We start from the raw sequence: 19,490 nt of genomic DNA, 5'->3' as shown, positions 1-19,490 counted from the left end.
TATGGGAAATAAGCCACAATTTTACTAAAAAATGAATTTATTAACGTTTCGAAGCCCAAATCGGGTTTCGTTGTCAAAATACAAAATACTATTAAAATAAATAAAAATGTTGTTGCTAAGTAAAAAAATTCTTCTAATAATTTATTTAATCTGACTCATTTATATTGGCAATTCAGACGTATATTATACATTTTAAAGTAGAAGACTTTAAAATGATATCGCCAATATTTATGAGTTGCGTTCCTGGGACGACTTTACTAAAAGATAGTTCATTCGATTACATGAAATCATCCCAACTCAAGAATATCAGTCGCAAAAAAATCATAGCATGTGATCTGTCTTTAAAAAGACAACCAAATGCAACGATGACAGTAATTAGAAGAATTTTTTTACTTAGCATCAACATTTTTATTTATTTTAATAGTATTTTGTATTTTGACAACGAAACTCGATTTGGGCTTCGAAACGTTAATAAATTCATTTTTTAGTAAAATTGTGGCTTATTTCCCATAGAAAATACTTAATTATAAAAATGCCACAAGGAAATAGCTTCAGAACAAAATCGAATTTAGTTTTGTTTTACATAGGCAGTGATTAAACTAATTGAATAATTAGTTAAATTAAGAATTTGCTAATCAATCTAAATAAAGAGATAAAGTAGAGCATAACAGTATATATAAATTGTATAGAAATATTTAAATTTAAAATAAATGTATAACCTATTTTAGGATGGGGAAAAAATATTTATTTCGCGACCGTCATAGAGACCGCCATCTCTTCGACGAAATAAATTTTGTACGTATCTATATTATGTGTATATGTTACGGTCAATGTCATAAGTCCGGTCTGTATTAATAATAACTGGTCTGTATTAATAATAACCTTAGCAGTTGGTCAATGTGATTAATAATGCCTTTATAATTAGATAACCGGTTATTATTAATACTATCCTAACAGCTCTGGTAAATGTAATAAAAACGCATTTTGGGCTTCGCTACTGTTTATTTATGAAACTTGGTAATTAACACTTAAACAGAACTTATTAATCAAAAGCCTAACTAGACATGTAATAAGTAAAAACAGACTCGAATTTGGTAATAATGGTAGGGGAGCAAAGTATGCTAAATGTGCAGTCACTCGAGCGCTTTGGGGACCTATTGGGTTGTGAAGAGTAGGTCCTAAAACCAAAAAAAGTTAAGTAAAGTTTTCCATTTTAGTGGGCGCTTGCCATTTTTTAATTTAATTTTCCACTTCCAACAATCGTTTTTTCCGATTATAACGCCATCTATCCATAATTCGAAAAAATGTTTCGAATAAAAGTTACTTATTTCTACGTAAGGAATCCAAATCTGCAATAAAAAATGAGGGTTCCCATTTAAGATTTTAAAGTAACCCCCCACCCCACCTCCGTGGGGAGTCGTGTTTGATGCCATTCGATAGATTTTTCAAATATATTGAATAAGTGTATTTTACAGTTTTTCGATCTGATGTTCATTTCGCGAAATATCGTGGGATTCGTATTTAAAATATTAAATTTACCCCCCACCCCTCTCCGTGGGAAGACGTGTTTGGTATCATTCGATAGATTTTTAAAAAATATTGAGCACATATTTTTTAGTTTTTCGATCTGTCAATCATTTCGCGAAATATTCGCTTTTTTCTTGTGAAACTTTGGGACTCGCCCATTTCCATGCGCCCGGCTCAAATCGTCAGATTTTTGAAATATACACTCTTTTGCATGTACTTAACTTACCTTATCTTAATCTGACAATTTCGAGTTTTTTTAAGGATAGATTTTTTTTTCGGGCCCCCCTTAACGAACTCCCCTGTGTTAAGAGCCAATATATGGTAGAGGTGCATCTACAGGGTACCAGGTTTCTCCCCATATGATAATCTGACGCGCTCGAGTAACTGCAAAAATCCCCGCTTGGGCTCCCCTACCATAAAGTTAAACGCCTAAACATAATTTATCAATCAAAAAACCTAACTAGACTTATATTTGGTAACAAACAAGTAATAATAGACTTGTATTTGGTAACAAAATTAAAACACTTAAACAACATTTATCAACCAAAAAAACCTATTTAACTAGACTTGTATTTGGTAACAAAGTTAAAACACTTAAACAACATTTATCAATAAAAAAACCTAACTAGACATTTAATAAGTAAAAACAGTTAAACACTTAAGGAGAAAGGCGCAAAATGTAGCCTGTTAAATAGTGTTAAAATTTTCAATGTGTTTTAAATGTATTCATTTTTGTGGAATCAGAGATTCAGAGAAAAGTAATAAGTATTTTTAAAAAATTTAAACGCAGAATGAAAGATTACGTTATTGCCGAGGGCCTCAAGTCCATCAGAATAAAAAATTTCTTTTGAATGAAATATTTGCAATTAAAAATAACTGTAACTTATTAAAATAAACATTATAGAAGTTTTCAGGGACTTTCGGCCCTCGGTAATCATGAAGTCTTTCATTCTGCCTTTAAATTTTTCAAAAATATTTATTAGTTTTCTTAGGATTCGAAAAAAATAAATACATTTAAAGCACATTGAACATTTTGCCAGACGACATTTTGCGCCTATGCCCTTAAACAAAAGTATCAATCAAAAATCCTAACTAGACATGTAATAAGTATGTATTAACAAACTCGTACTTTGGCAATACATTTAGACAGTTAAACAGAACTTATCAATCAAAAAACCTAACTATACTAAATTTGCAATCAAGATGCAGTAGAAATTTACAAACCAAGACATGTTAAATACTACTAGGAGCACTCCCGAATCATAATTTACAATGTATAAACTTTGGAAATCATGATTTAGGATTTACAATGTATATGGGTGCATTGTAAATTATAATTCAGGAGTACTCCTAGTAGCATTTAACGTGTCTTGGTTTGTTTGTTTCTACTGCATCTTGATTGTAAATTTAGTATAGACATGTAATAAGTAAACCCTCCACCCCACAAGCTTCTACGAACTTATTGGTATTCAACATTTATCACATTTACCGTTTGAATACGGGATTTATTAATAATAACCGGTCAATGTGATTATTTCTGGTTTATTTATTACTTTTACCTAGCTATTCGGGTTGTATTAATAGTAACCGGTAATTATTAATAATTCCCATTTAATCACATTTACCGTAACATATACAGTGTGTCAATTTTCAAACTTACAATGGCTATATCTCACGAACAAAAGCTGATATCGAAAAATGCTTGAAACCGTTTCTAGGATAGTAAGGGGGAACTAAAATGACATGAAAGAGAACTCACCCCCATCAACCCCCTAGGCCCCACCCATCACAACCAAAAAAGTTTAAATTGCAAACCCCTACTTGTGATACATCATTGAAAAGGCTATAAAAATGCCATTCAATGGTATAAATAATAATTATACAGGGTGAAGCAATAATTGTGAAACTTTGGTTTAAATGAAAAATTTAATAAGGTTTTGTTGAATTACAAATTTATAAAAATGTCAATTAAGTATATAATTAATGTGAATTCCGTTGTTTGGTAAACAATAATACAGCCTGTTTTCAAATTCTGCACGAAATTTAGCAAATGTTCTAGTAATAGGGCGACATGCTTGAGTAATTCTTTCTCGCAATTCCCCAAGTGAAGCAAGTTGAGATTTATAAACAACTGATTTAGGGTAACCCCATAGAAAAAAGTAATATACTATCCTACTATGAAAAGTACTATTCAATGGTATAAATAATAATTATACAGGGTGTTAATATCAGCTGGCTTACTATGACTTTTGTATTTGTAATGCTATCTCCCGGACTATTATTTTAAATGGTAAGTGTCCGCTCGTACTTTTGTTTTAGTTAAAACTTAATTTGCCATTTTTCCTTAAATCAGCTGTTTATAAAACTTAACTTGCGTCACTTGGGAAATTGCGAGAAATAATTACTCAAGCATGTCGCCCTATTACTAGAAAAACATTTGTCAAATTTCGTGCATAATTTGAAAATAGACTGTATTATTGTTTACAAAACAACGGAACCCACTTTGAACATTTACTTAATTGACATTTTTATCAAATTTGTAGTTCAACAAAACCTCATTAAATTTTTCATTAAGCCAAAGTTTCATAATTATTGCTCCACCCTGTATAATTACTATTTATACCATTGGATAGCATTTTTTATAGCCTTTTCAATGATGTATCACAAGTAGGGGTTTGCAATTTAAACTTTTTTGGTGTGGTGGGTGGGGCCTAGGGGGTTGATGGGATGAGTTCTCTTTCATGTCATTTTAGTTCCCCCTTACTATCCTAGAAACGGTTTCAAGCATTTTTAGTTTTCAGCTCTTGTTCGTGAGATATAGCCATTGTAAGTTTTAAAATTGACACACTGTATATACATAAATTGTATAGAAGTATTTAAATTTAAAATAAATGTAAAACCTATTTTTCGATAGGAAAAAAGTATTTATTTCGCGACCGTCATCGCGACCGTCATCTCTTCGGCGAAATAAATTTTATACGTATATGTATTGAAGTGAAAACTTCGTTAGGGACGTTGTGCACTTTTTGGATGGAAAAAGTATTAAATTGGCGACCGTCATCCCTTTGCAGGAATAAATTTTTAAAGTGAAAACTTCTAGAGGATCGTTGTGCACTTTTTGGATGGGGAAAAAGTATGAAATTAGCGACCGTCATCGTTTCGACAAAATAAATTTTTGAAGTGAAAATTTCTTTAGGGACGTTGTGCACTTTTTAGATAGGGAAATAGTATTGAATTAGCGAACGTCATCGCGACCGTCATCACTTCGGTAAAATAAATTTACTTTCGGCAAGTTACTTTGCTTATTTATTCTTTATATGATCTGTAAGTCTCAGCGCCAGCGGTTAAAAGTGCTTGTTTTTGAAAATACTGTAGTTAAAATAGCTTGAACGAGTCACTAATCCCGAGTGTATGCAAACTTTGAACAGCCATAGCATAACCGATTTTTGTCTAACAGGAAAACAAAAGTCCAAAATATTCGGAAAAGTAAAACGTAAATTTTATTTCTTCTTGAGATTTTTGGTATTACTAATAATTTTTAAGTTATTTTGAAAAAGAACATTTTTTTCAAAATTAAAAATTTTATTGTAAAACCATTCTTTTTTTTCAAAAAAAAGCATGTTGAATCGATGAAACTTACAGATAATTATAGACACAACATAAATAAAGCGACATGTGAAGCGATAACAGTACTCTATTTAAGTTGTTAATTAGGGGGTGATTTTCCCGATTTTTTTATGCCAAATCAAAACGGACCAACTGTATTTTGAGCGTAACTTGCTCACATTAGATGCTAGAATATTTTTTTATAAAAATCGACATAAAGATTTTTAAACTCTTTAAAAAAGTTGTAATGAGTTTTTTCCAAAAAGATTCATTTTTTGGTTATTTCACGATGAAATATATTTATTTGTAGTTTGGCGAATATGAACTTATTTTTCTTTAGCTATAACTCTGCTTCTACTAAGTCTAGAGACTTCATGTAGACACCGTTTTTTTTTTCACTTTTTTACAAGCTATACTTTTGCTAACAATGATTTTTTCGATAAAATACTTACTTTTTGAATTATTTGCGAAAAATTGTCTAAAAACGTGTTTGTTTTGTTAAAAAATTAACATATTCACTCGTAAATAACTCAAAAAGTATTGACTTTCACGAGAGTAACTTTAAAGTGTTTATGAAAAATTGATAAGTAAAGTTTATCCATATATTCTTTTTAACATACAAAACAACTGCAGAAAAAATATTGTACGTAACACGATCCGAAAGTGATTTTACGAGACTCGCAGGATTCCAGGACTCGCCTACGGCTCGCCAAGGAAACTTTCTACTCGTCTCGTAAAATATCACTTTCGGAACTTTAGTCCAGGGTAATAAGGATTTTCTCGGGACACTCAAAGATTCAGGTAGCTGACTACTTTTTTAGTTATAGTAGACCTATAGGAAGAAAACCTACCTGTTTCCTGCCTACAGTTCGCGTCCGTTTTTTAATTATTAACAATTTAGTGCAAAAATCGCGATTTTTTGACTTTTTGCACCCATTTAAAAGCTAAATAGTTGACTTAAAATTACAAAATTCAATTTTTTAGAACATTGAAAAACTTTTAAAGTGCCGATTTTTGAAAGTTAAAAAGTTAATTTGTTGCTACGCAAACTGCAAAATAAGTGAAAATCGATATTTGTTAATAACTTTTACTAAAACTATCTTAGTAAAGAACTTTAGTGTTTCACCCAAAGTTGGGTATTGGGGTACTTAACAAACCTTTAAAATTTGAGACCGATCCATTAATTAGTTTAACAGTTATTCTATTTGTTTATCCCAGAGACCTTTATTTTGCAATAACATAAGACAGAAAATAATAAAGATATGGCAATTCTGAGTACGCCAAATAAAAGTAGAAGAGTGATAGTATCAAAATGTATTAAAACAAGATAAAAAAATTAATCAATATAATCAAAAATTCTAATGCCCAATTTTTGAAATTTTTTAGTTTATAAACATTTAGAATCACTTTCAGAAAAACAATCTTTTTATATTTCGAAAAGCTAGTATTTTAACACGAATTTTCCAATAAAAAAATTAGCCTGGGTTCATTAGGGACAAAGTTAGCCATTTCGTTTTTTTTTTTAATTCACAGCTAATTTGTTTATAATAATTAAGGAATTTCATTGATGCCATTTTAAATTATGGGATTTGTATTTTTTGTTAAAAAAGATTGGATAAACATTGTATCTTCACAGCACCCTCTACGATTTTTCGAAATTGTAGTTCAAACGGTTACTAGGGGGAACCTACGAATCCACCTATATAAATGTTGTTCTGAAGCTATTTCCTTGTTGCATTTTTATAATTAAGTATTTTCTACGGGAAATAAGCCACAATTTTACTAAAAAATGAATTTAATAACGTTTCGAAGCCCAAATCGGGTATCGTTGTCAAAATACAAAATACTATTAAAATAAACAAAAATGTTGTTGCTAAGTAAAAAAATTCTTCTAACAATTTATTTAATCTGACTCATTTATATATAAAATACCGAAAAAACAATTTCAAACTAATACAATTTTTTGTATGTCCAGATCAACTCAATGGATTTTTATCTTTCATTTTTTAATTTGTATGTAATTTCTACGTACATTACAAATATGCAATTTGTTTATAAATTTATTAATTAATAATCAGTCTAATTTGTTTAAACATAAACAATACTTGAAAAAATATTTTTTACAAAAATCTATTTTTTAATCGTATCATTAATGATCATACAAAAAGTTAAAGTTCACTTTAATAAATAAAATATTTTTATATACAGTAGGAAAAATGCAAGAATACCCATGAACGAACATATAAAACACGCTGTATTTTCCTGTCACCGTGTCATACAAAAAATTGGCCAGCGCAAGTACATGTAATAATTACTGTTACATGTACTTGCACTGGACAATTTTCTTTGTGACATGGTGACAGGAAAATACAGCGTGTTTTATATGTTTGTTCATGGGTATTCTTTCATTTTTCCGACTGTAATTATTTATTGAAGATAATTTATTTATTAAAGTATACCTTAACTTTTTATATGACTAATAATGATAGTCTGATTAAAAACATGGATTTTTGGAAAAAAATATATTTTCAAAAATTGTTTAAACAAATTAAACTTTTTAATAATTAATAAATGTCAAATTGCAAATAGACGCATTACATATTTGTAATTTACATAAAAATTACAAATTTAAAAAATAAAGATCAAAATATATTCAGCAGATCCCGCGATATAGAAAATGATAGTAGTTTTTAGTTTTTGAACTCGTGCATTTGTCGCCTCCCAGCTCCCCCTTCACTTACCACGACTAGTCACCAACTGAACATTTTTAAAAATTCGTGTAAAATACCAACTTTTCGAATATGTAAAATGATTTTTCTACGGACAATATTTTTAAAGTTGTTCTAAATGTTTATAAACTACAAAATTTCAAAAATATGGCATTAGTATTTTTGACTATATGAGATAATTTTTTTTATCTTTTTTTAGTACATTTTGATAGTATCACTGTTCTACTTTCATTTAACATACGCAGAATTGCCTTATCTTCATTGCTTTCTGTCTTATGTTATTGCAAAATAAAGGTCTCTGGGATAAACAAATAGAATAACTTTTAAACTAATTACTGGATCGGTCTCAAATTTTGAGGGTTTGTTAAGTACCTCAATACACAACTTTGGGTGAAACACTAAAATTCTAAAGTAGTTTTAGTAAAACTTATTAAAAAATAACGATTTTCACTTATTTTGCAGCTTGCGTAGCAACAAATTACCTTTTTAACTTTCAAAAATCGGCATGTTGAAGGTTTTTCAATGTTCTAAAAAAATTAAATTTTGTAGTTTTATGTCAACTGTTTAGCTTTTGAATGGGGTGCAAAAAATCAAAAAAATCGCGATTTTTGCACTAAATTGTTAATAATTAAAAAACGGACGCGAACTCTAGGCAGGAAACAGGTAGGCTTTCTTCCTATAGGTCTATAATAACTAAAAAAGTAGTCAGCTACCTGGATCTTTGAGTGTCCCGAACATGGTCTATTTCTAGCTTATTACCCTGGACTACTTGTTACGTAAATTACAGTTGAGTCCGGGAATCTTTACCCGTGCGTCATCATTTAAAGCATATGGAATAAGTCAATGATAAGTCGGAAAATGAAATTTAATAAACGCAACAGCAAGTCACTTACTGTTACTTGCTGTTGCGTTTAGTAAATTTCAATTTCCCACTTATCATCGACTTATTTCGTATGCTTTAAATGATGACGCACGGGTAAAGATTCACGGACTCAACTGTACTATTAAAGGTTTTTTACATACCTACCTAGTATTACCAAAAAACACGAAACTATAAAAAACTTCATTTTGATATTAGGCTTTACACAGCTTATTCCGGTGTCAAATACTAAATGAAGAAAATGTTTAATTTTGTGCTTACTTATATTGTTAATTTTATGATTGAAATACATTTGACAATGTTGCCACGTTATGTATTTTTAATTGTATCTATGTTGCCACGTAATGTATGTATTTTTAGCTATAAAGTTTTTAACAACGAAATCCATTGTATTTGACATTGCTTTTTTTATTGTTCCAAAAAGGTTTGTCGAGTTTCTCACCATCATTATCATATAGCCTGTAGCGTCCACTACTAAACTTAGACATCACTCACTGTCTTCAATGTTCCCGATTTGGTGCTGGGTTAATTCAGTTTAAGGTAATCCTCTTTATAATCCCTCCCACCTTTTTGGAGGATTTTTCTTGCATCGATATGTCTCAAATTGAGCTAATAGATCACTAGATCACTGTTGTGTAATACACGCTTCTACGTTGTACTAAATGGAAAGAAAAGCAGATGGAGAACTGAAAAAAATGGCCTCCCTCAAGGAAGCGTTCTAGCGCTGTCTCTCTTTAACATTTACGCCAACGACCAGCCAACGCACCCCAAAACTAAGAGTTTTATTTAAGCTGACGACCTTGGGTTTCCGTAAAAGGGAAAACCTTCACACACGAAGAGTCGACAATAAACATGATTTCATCGTACTACAAAGAAATATCATTAAAGCAAACCCTAATAAAACCTAAGTATGTGCAATACATCTCAACAACAAAATGGCACATGTAAAACTAAAAGTATCTTGGGAAGAACTATACTTGGAACACACTGTGTGTGAAAAACTGCAGAAAATATAAAAACTAACTCGAGAAAAAAAAATTGATTTTAAAATAATATGGTTCCAAAAGCTATGCGCAAAATTGCTTACCTCGAAATTGGTGTTCTTTAGGATTTGCTAAACTTGCAGACCCAAGGGTGACTACTTAATTCATCACCGCTCCTTTTTAATGGACTCCTTCCATGGAATTCGCGATGCACGTGGGACGGTACCGTCAAAAATAACGAAAGATTCGGAATTCGGAGTTGTTTCACCGTTGAAGCCCGGAAGCGAAGTCGTACCTTCTATCCTAAAGGTACTAAACGGAGCATGTCCATTTGTATATGATGGGCAAAGCGATTTTTATGCTTATGGATGCGTAAAAATTGATATTGAGCATTAATTTAAATTTGAAGACACACAAGGTTATTCTGCATCATTTTTAAAGGGGCAGACAAAAGTAACTAAATATAATTATTAAATTATCTAAAACTTATTCTACCCGAAATAAATTAAATATTAGAATGATAGTCAATATAAAATAAAGAAATAAGAACTGCCGAACATTCACCCCGCTAAAACGAATATTTCAAAGTAAGAGAGAAAGAAAAAAAATAAAACTAAAGTTAAACTTAATTTAGCTTAATTAAAAAAAAAGCAGTTACATTACCTAATTGCCTGCAAGAGGACAAATCTTGACCACCGGTCTTTTCATTGTACCGCGAGAAGTTTTGACTTCGACAACGCGAATTACATCATCCTGTCCCGGAAAGACGTTAACAATACGACCAAGTTCCCATTGCAAAAGAGCTTGCTGATCATTCTTAATAATTACCAGATCACCTATAGACTTTACTTTTTCGTATCTGGATCCGACTACAGTTTTTCTGCCAATATCGGGCTACGTCTACACCCTTTGTATTTGCAAGCCATAAATCATCGAGGGTGCACTGTGATGGGCAAAGTCTGCATACTCTCAGATGCTCCACGCTCTGTATTTCCCCACATTCACAAAGTGCGTCGTTATCTGTCTTGATGCCCCATTTAATAAGGTTCTGTTTTACAGGGGCAACACCTGTGTGTATTCGGTTGAGTGTCCGCCAGGTTCTCCAGTCCAGGTTCATTCCATTAGGTCGTTCTGGATGTAGGGGGAACAGTTCGGGTGGTTCGACGCTGACAATTCTCATAAACCTTTTCCTTGATTTAAGTCGGCTGATTCCTGGCGGTTCGTCAAACCCGTATAATTGGTACCTTTCATCGAAAGTTTGCCTGAACTTCTCCACATATTGTGAGGAGCATCTACGGTCGTCTGGTGATGCGAATCCAGCTGCCCGGTACAGTAATGGTAGAGGGGTAGGCTTCATACAACCGGTAATTATTCTACATGTTTCATTTAACGCCGTGGTGACTTGTTGAGCGTGTCTAGATCTACCCCAGATGGGACAAGCATATTCCCCTGTTGAGAAACATAAGGCCTCACCTGTTGACTTTAAGACCTGAAGGTTTGCACTCCACTTGCTCCCTACAAGTTTCCGGAGAAGGTTGTTTCTCGTAGAAACCTTTTGTCTTGTACTCTGACAGTGGAATTTATACGTTAGTGACCGGTCTAGTATCACTCCAAGATATTTGGGCCTATCAGTATGTTCCAAGCGTTGTCCCTCCCAAGAAACATTCAGTTTTACATGCGCCAGATGGTTGTTGAGGTGGAATGCACATACTTGAGTTTTAGTAGGGTTTGTCTTTAAGGAGTTTTGTTTATAGTAAGCTGACATCATGTTTAAAGCCTCTTCCATTGTCAACTCTACTTGTGTGAGAGTTTTCCCCTTTACGGCGGTACCAAGGTCGTCAGCGTACACAAAAGTCTCAGTTCGAGGGTGCATTGGTTGGTCATTGGTGTAGATGTTAAATAGGGAAGGCGCCAGAACGCTTTCTTGAGGTAGGCCTTTTTTTTGGTTTCTGCATCTGCTCTTCCTTCCATTTAGCACAACGTAGAAGCGTCTATTACACAACAATGATCTAATGATATTTACCAGGTCATAGTCAAGCACAGTGTTATAGATCTTAGCAAGATTCTGTGGTTTATCGTGTCGTAGGCCGCTGTGAGGTCTATCAAGGCTACTCCCACTATCTCTTTCCGTTCAAATCTCTCCTCTATGTACTCTGTTAGGTTCAGCACTTGGCCTGTGCATGATTTACCTGGTCTGAAGCCTGCTTGTTGTGGGATTAGTTTTGCATCTAATGTTTCCTGGATGCGGTTCAAAATGAGGCGTTCATACAACTTATATAAATGACATAGAAAAGATATCGGACGGTAGCTACTCGGTAGTTCAGGGTCTTTACCAGGTTTGAGAAGTACTTTTGACTTTTCGCCCGAAGTGTTTTATCTGCTCTGTTAGGATTTCGTCCACCCAAGGGGATTTTCCATTTTTCATACAGTCAATACCACTTTTAAGCTCTTTGATGGTAAATGGGTTTCGCAAGAGAGTTGTTTCCTGGTCTTGAGTTCTGATAATCTTTGGCGTTTTGCAACGATTGTTTGTTTTGCCATTCAGAAGCAGTTGGTGGGCTATCTGATTTGGCGTTATTACACATGGCTCTTTCACCTCTGTGGGATCACCATTAAGTTTTTTGATCATATTCCAAGCCTGCTTACTACTGTGCGTCATATCCATTTTACTTAAAGTCTCGCTCCACCGTTCTTGTCTGGAGGCGCTTAGTATTTGCTGCAGAGTCTCCGCTATCTCTGCCGTAACTTCGTTAAATGGGTCTTTACTATGTTCTTCGGTGTACTTTGTCATAATGTCTTTTGCTTCATCGTTTAGACCAGATATGTAATGTTGTTGACATCCTCTGGGTATGTGCTTACATGATGTTCGTTTTACAAGTTTGATGAACGCATCGTAGTTTTTGGGGATCGAGACTATATTTTTCACTTGTGTTTCCAATTCATCAGAATATTTTTCCCAGTTCGCCTTTTTGAAATTAATTGGAAAAGACTGCAAGACTTGTACACACTTCTGAATAGGTCAAAAACGGCAAACAGGTGTATGTTTTCAAAAAACTTTTGATAGTGTGTAAAAAATATATTTTATATCAGCTAAGTACTTTCAGCACATAACGTGCCATCATCAGAGCTTCCTAAAAGGACATATTTAAGATAAGATTTTTTTCATATAAAAAAATTAGTGAAAAACTTACGTCCTCTTAAAATACCTTCATAGAAGAGCAATTGCTTAACAACACAACAAAAAACATGAATACTGGGCAAAAGCCACAGATATAGGGTAATAACCCTTTACAGTGATTCTATTCAGTTTTCAATTTTGTCCAAATTTCGGTAATCTCGTCGGATAAGATTTCATCCCAAGGGACACTGAGCCCCCACAATCTTTATAGCAGACGTTTTGCAAGCAGAAGGTAGGGTGAAATAAATCGAGAGGATCAAAAATCCTACTAATTTCAGACAAAATGTGTCTCTTAGTACAAGAGCGATCAAAAAGGACATAGGAATAGGAAAATATGTCTGATGAAGGATCCCATTTTAATCCCAAAAGTTTGATGAATGAAGGTTCATCCAAAACTATAAGATAAGTTCTGACAATCGGAAGCAGAAATATGAGTAATTAGATCAAGGTGATTACTAGCCCATTTTTCAAGATAAAAACCTCCTCTTTTCACAACTGCGATTAAATCAGATTGAAAAGTCAAAGCTGAGTTTATATCATTAGCTCCCAGTAAACCATCGTCCATATAAAATTGAGTTCTTAATGCTTTAGCTACATGAGGAAAATTATGTTCTTCAGAAGCTGCGAGTTCATACAAGGTACGTAGTGCCAAAAATGGTAAAGAAGATATACCATATTATATCACAGCGCGTAAATGATACTCCTGAAGAGGTTCGGATAAGGAGAAACGCCATAGAATGCGTTGATAGTCCCAATAGTCTGATATTACATTAATTTGCGTGTACATTTACTTAATGTCACAAAAAAAGACATAGGCATGAAATCGAAATCTAAGTAAAAGACTAGCAATGTCCTAATGAAGTTTGGGACCTACAAGTAAGGTGTCATTTAGAGATACACCATTTATGTCACGCAAATTTGCATTAAAGACTACCCTTATTTTAGAGACAATCTCAGATTCGGAAATTTGTTCCTTAAATATAGCATGATGGGCTATAGCTATATAATAGGCCGAAGGAGAATGGTTATGCTCTGTAGGAACGAGATACATATGACCCTTATCTAAATAATCTTGCATAAAATCACAATATTTTGTGCGTAAATCAGGATTTTTTCTAAAACGATTTTCAAACATCGAAAAACGTCGATAGGCTTGAATAAGTATCAAGAAATTTAGGTTTTCTTGACGAAAAGGTAGCGGGACAAAAAATCGACCTGTAGAATCTCTGAGAGTTAAAGACTTATAAATTTATTTTGAGACATATGACAATAAACAAGAGTATTTATAGAAGAATCATTAGGGAGACAATTTACTTTACCTTGAAGAATGTATCCAAAAACAGTTTCTAATGCCACTGGTTGATTTGGATTTCCAAAAATTCTACCCGATTTTACAATAAACGTAGTGAGTTCTGCACCAACTAACATGTCTATAGGACCAGGTATGTGGAACTTAGGATCTGCAAATTTTAAAGTTTGAAGATGTGTCAACTCAAAAGGATTAATTAGGAATTTTTGCTGATTTGAACATACTTTAGGAAGAACAATGGCTTCAAATGAAAATGTTGTATCGATTTGTCCACACGGTTTCATTGTGCACTGCACTATACCACTATTTGCAGCCAATGATATCCCATTGAGACCTTCAACAGAAATCGAAAAATTTCTTTTTGAAAGTCGTAAGACGTTGAACACAAGATTCAGAAATAAAATTTGCCATAGAACCTGTATTTAATAGTTGATTGAAGAAGTGATAAGGTGCGTATTGTGGTAAAGTTACCTCGAATATTATTTAGTTCAGATTCACAGATTGACAATAAAATAGTTGATTGAAGAAGTGATAAGGTGCCTGTAATACAGTCAGAGTTGATGTAAGTATTTACAAGGGTATTGGTAATCGAAGAACTAGTAGACGGGTTGCAACCAACTGAACGTTTGAATTCTGCTCAGAGTATGGTTTGATTTTTTATCAAAGTGCAATGTAGTATGATGGGGGAATTTGCAAACACGACATTTATGAGATGACCCACAATTCCTCATAGAGTGTGGCAAAACTAAACAATTAACGCAAAGCCTGTGTTGTTTAGAAATAGAAAACCTCTCTTAAGGGGATCTAGAAAGAAATATTCCACACTTATATAAGGCATGAGGCGAAGAACATAAGATTCACTTAGACTGCTCAACTGAAATTGGGCTGGATTCCACCAGAAAACTAGATACGTGTTTTTTATTGTTCACCTTTGGATTGTGAGATGACGAAGCAGTATACTGAACAGACTCCAGTGCGATGAATTGCCTATCTAAAAACGACATTTATTGCCTATATGTTGGCAATTCCTGGCTAAGGCTATGTTCCAGTTCAAAATTGGTTCTGGTTTTTTAGTCTAATTTATTAAGGAGCATGTTAACCTTCCGATGACCAACCTTTTTTTGTTACACGGATAACCAAGGGGGGAAAATGACCCCAGGTCAAAAATGTCAAAAAAGATAATTTACAAAAAAATTAAGCTTTTTTTATGGCATGGACTTAATGTCATTCAGCCAGTCACAACCATGAGTATTAGTGTCATGTGTAGTGTGTATGTTGAGTAAGTGTCTTGTTACTTGCAAAATCGACGTTATTAGCGTAAAACTACTTGGAATTACACATAATAGACGGTATTTTACTAAACATCAACTTCAGAATATATTATTTTTTATTCGTAAAATATAGGGATTTTTTTTATTTCAAAATATGAGGATATCTAGAATGATATTAAAGTCAAATAAAACAAATGAGTTAAAAATTGAAAATACTTTTGAATTTATTAAAGAAAAACATACGCTGGGGTCACAATTTCCCCCGCTTGGTCATCCGAAGGTTAGGTACCAAAAAATCCCAATAATCTACACAGGCAACTTCATTACCATGAGAGCAGCAACATTTTCCGAAAAGATACTAATAATTTTCTTAGTTCAAAAGAATTTGCCTTTGAAATTGAGGGAGCATTAAAAATTTCATTATAAGTGGCTAGCTAAGATACGTTTATTTTGATATCTTTTTTCCAGCTTTTCGTATGCTACAGTATAATTGCCCTCAGTAAGAGGAATGCCTTTGATCAAAGCTAGGGGTTCATTGCCCAAAGAAGTAAGAAGGTACTGAAACTGTTCAACATTAGATATGTCAGGATTGTTGTTAATTAGACTGTTAAATATATCATAAAAAGTAGGAAAATCCTTATAAGAGTCTTCGAAACGAGGCAAGGAAAGTCTTTGTTTGAATTTCAAATGAGACAGTCGATATTACCAGTCTGCTGATCTTTAGTTAAATATAAATACAAAAATAAAAATCCAGTTTTTGTGGTGAAACAAATTAAACGATTGTTAATGGGACCCAAAAAACGAAAATGGATTCCGCTTCGACGGCGATAAATCAGAATATTCTGCAATCTAACGAACCTATGCAATGCGACGCAATGGGTAGTAGCCAGCAGCCAGTGGCGTACGCTCCAAAATACCAAATGTGCACTGATCAACAATTACAAGGTAATATGCAAATTTCTCAAAGCACATCTTACTCTCAACCCTAAAAGCAACCCCAATATACTAAACCACCTTCCACTTCATTAAATCAAACCGAATGGAAAACAGTCGAAAACTCCAACAAAAGACATCGAACTAGTCCAGACAAAAGAATTGTAAAGCAAACAAAAATAAACGATTACTGGCTGAACTCGCCGACTACCACTTCTAACAGATTCGAGGCACTAAATAGCGAGTCAAAAGATGATGAAATAAATGACAGTGAAAGCACAAGTGAAAAAGAGAAAATAACCAAAGCGCCTCCAATATTTATTAAGGGGGTTAAACACATACCCCCACTTATCGAATTACTAAACAAAATTGCTGAAAATAATTACGAATTAAAAGTTCTTAGCTCCGATCAAGTTCAGCCAAAATCTGCTGACTACTATAGTACAATAACAAAAGCACTATCGGAAAACGAGTTTCATACTTATCAAATAAAAAACTAGCGCAGTTTCAGGGTTGTTCTTAAGAACATGCATTACTCGATGGACAAAAAACTTATTAAAAAGGAAATAGAAGAGAAAGGCCACACTGTTAGAAACATTTGGAACATCAAACACCCTAAAACTAAAGATCAGCTATAACTATTTTTCTTCGACCTGGAACCTTCTGATAATAATAGAAATATATATGACATTGAGTTCCTATTAAACCATAAGATTAAAATTGAACCACCGTACCAAAAAAGAGAGATACCACAATGCTCTAGATGTCAACGATACGGACATACCAAGTCATACTGCCACCTTAGACCACGATGTGTAAAGTGCACAGGGGATCATGCAACAGAGCAATGCACTAATAAAGAAAGAAGTGCCAACGTCAAATGTGTACTCTGCGAGGGAGACCACCCAGCAAACTACAAAGGTTGCAGGGTATACAAGGAGCTACAAACGAAAAAATTCCCAACGATTAGACCCAGGCCTAGCATGCCAATTAATCATGCACATGTCCAAACAGGAGTTACCTACGCCCAAATCGTTAATAACTCACAACAAATTATGAATAGTAATACAAACCAAACAGAAGTAACTACTACCAATACTCCCGCCTCAAATGACATGGCTGAACTAAAGAATATGTTAAAAGTCCTGATGGAACAAATGGGTACACTGTTAAATCTTCTCACCACCGTCGTCACTAAACTAACAAAATGATCAAATTCTTAAATATAGCTATTTGGAATGCCAACGGGCTAACAAATCATGCTCAAGAGGTTAAAGCTTTTATACTAATACACAACATCGACATAATGTTAATATCTGAAACACACTTTACAAATAGAAGCTATCTGAGAATTCCCAACTATGCAATATATAACACCAAACATCCAGATGGCACTGCACATGGAGGAACTGCAATCATAATTCGTCATTGATAAAACACCACGAGTTAAATAAGTTTAAACGAGACTATATACAAGCAACAATTATTAGCATAGAAGACTGGAACGGTCCCTTAACAGTAACTGCAATATATAGTCCACCACGACATACTATAGCCAAAAATCAATACCAAGAATTCTTCAACACACTTGGAAACAGGTTTCTAGCAGGCGGCGATTATAACGCAAAACACACTCATTGGGAATCCAGGCTAATAACCCCGAAAGGTAGGCAATTATACATGGCAATGGAAACCAACAACCTTAAATACATATCTACTGGCGAACCCACATACTGGTCCAAGACACAAACAAAATTCCAGATTTGGTTGATTTCTGTGTGACGAAAGGAATACCACTTGAATCCCAGACAGCACAATCTTGTTTCGATCTTTCATCCGACCACTCTCCTGTCTTGGTCATGATATCCACAAATATCCTCGAAACAGAACCTCCACCATATCTAAGTAGTAAATATACCAATTGGATTAAATTCCGGGCTATCCTTGATAAGAGACTGGACCTAAACATCCCACTAAAATCGGATGGCGAAATTGACGAAGCAGTAAATCAATTAAATAGGATAATTCAGGAAGCTAGCTGACAGTCAACACCTACACAAGCAAGAACAATCATACACAAAGATTTACCCAACGAAATAAAAGAAAAAATCGCAGAAAAAAGAAGACTAAGGAAAGTATGGCAAAGAACCCGCGCACCCCAGGATAAAAATAGATTAAACCAATTTATTTATTTAGCGTATGGCTTAAGTATATCACAGAATATATTTAGATTTATGCATTATACAATGCATCACAAACAGATGTCCAATTTTTTTATATATTCGATTGACCCTTCGGTTGCCATTACAAAGTCTATAGGGTCGCCTGTGTATGCTCTGCGTGGGCAGTCCTGAACAATGTGACTGATCGTCTGTCTTGCAGCGCCGCAGTCACAAGAAGGCGAGGGGAGCTTACCCCATCTGTGGAGGGAGTCGGCGCATCTTCCACAGTTTGTTCGAATTCGATTAAGGGCTGCCCAAATCTTACGGGGACGTTCAAATTCGCCAGGTTTCCCTATGATGTCCGGTAGATTATGGTAATGCGGATCTGTCCTACTTTCCCAATCTTCTCTCCATCGGGTATTTAAGTCAAAGTTGGATTGCTGCAGCGCTTGAGCAGATTGTAGAGGGGGTAACCTGGATCGGAGACGGTTTCCAAGAATATCGGGGATGTCGTTGTGGACTAGAAGCTGGTGACTGTCCATTATTTTGTTATATTCTTTAACCAATGCATGTTCGCGGCGTAGGTTGGGTGGTGCTATATTACTAAGGGTAGGTAGCCACATTGTAGGGGTGGGCTTAATTGTGCCTGTTATCATACGCATAGTACGGTTTAGTTGGGTGTCGACCAGGTGGGTATGCCTGCTATTTAGCCACACTGGAGCACAGTATTCTGCCACCGGATATGTCAGGCCAAGAGCAGAGGATCTTAATGTTGATGCTGTGGACCCCCATGTAGTGCCGCAGAGTTTCTGTATTATATTGTTGCGTGTTTTCAATTTTGCTGCTGTTTTCGTCAGGTGTTCTCTGAATGTGAGCGTTCTGTCTAGAGTAACCCCAAGGTATTTCGGGTAT

General features: G+C 34.2%; 1 protein-coding gene across 1 annotated transcript in view; it reads right to left on the bottom strand.

Annotated features, from left to right (window-relative positions):
- LOC126879687 (uncharacterized) overlaps nucleotides 1-8,955 on the bottom strand; it is a 69,398-nt gene extending 60,443 nt beyond the window's left edge. The window contains exon 1 of the mRNA XM_050642872.1: nucleotides 8,890-8,955. Within this exon, the coding sequence (XP_050498829.1) occupies nucleotides 8,890-8,929 (40 nt within the window). The 5' untranslated portion in view covers nucleotides 8,930-8,955. The remainder of the gene's footprint in view (nucleotides 1-8,889) is intronic.
- Between the last annotated feature and the right edge of the window lie 10,535 nt (nucleotides 8,956-19,490).

Source organism: Diabrotica virgifera, chromosome 2, assembly GCF_917563875.1.
Source record: "Diabrotica virgifera virgifera chromosome 2, PGI_DIABVI_V3a".
In the NCBI taxonomy this organism is placed as follows: Eukaryota; Metazoa; Arthropoda; class Insecta; order Coleoptera; family Chrysomelidae; genus Diabrotica; species Diabrotica virgifera.
Note: the sequence above shows the minus strand (reverse complement) of the source record. Positions and strands in the feature narration are given on the sequence as shown.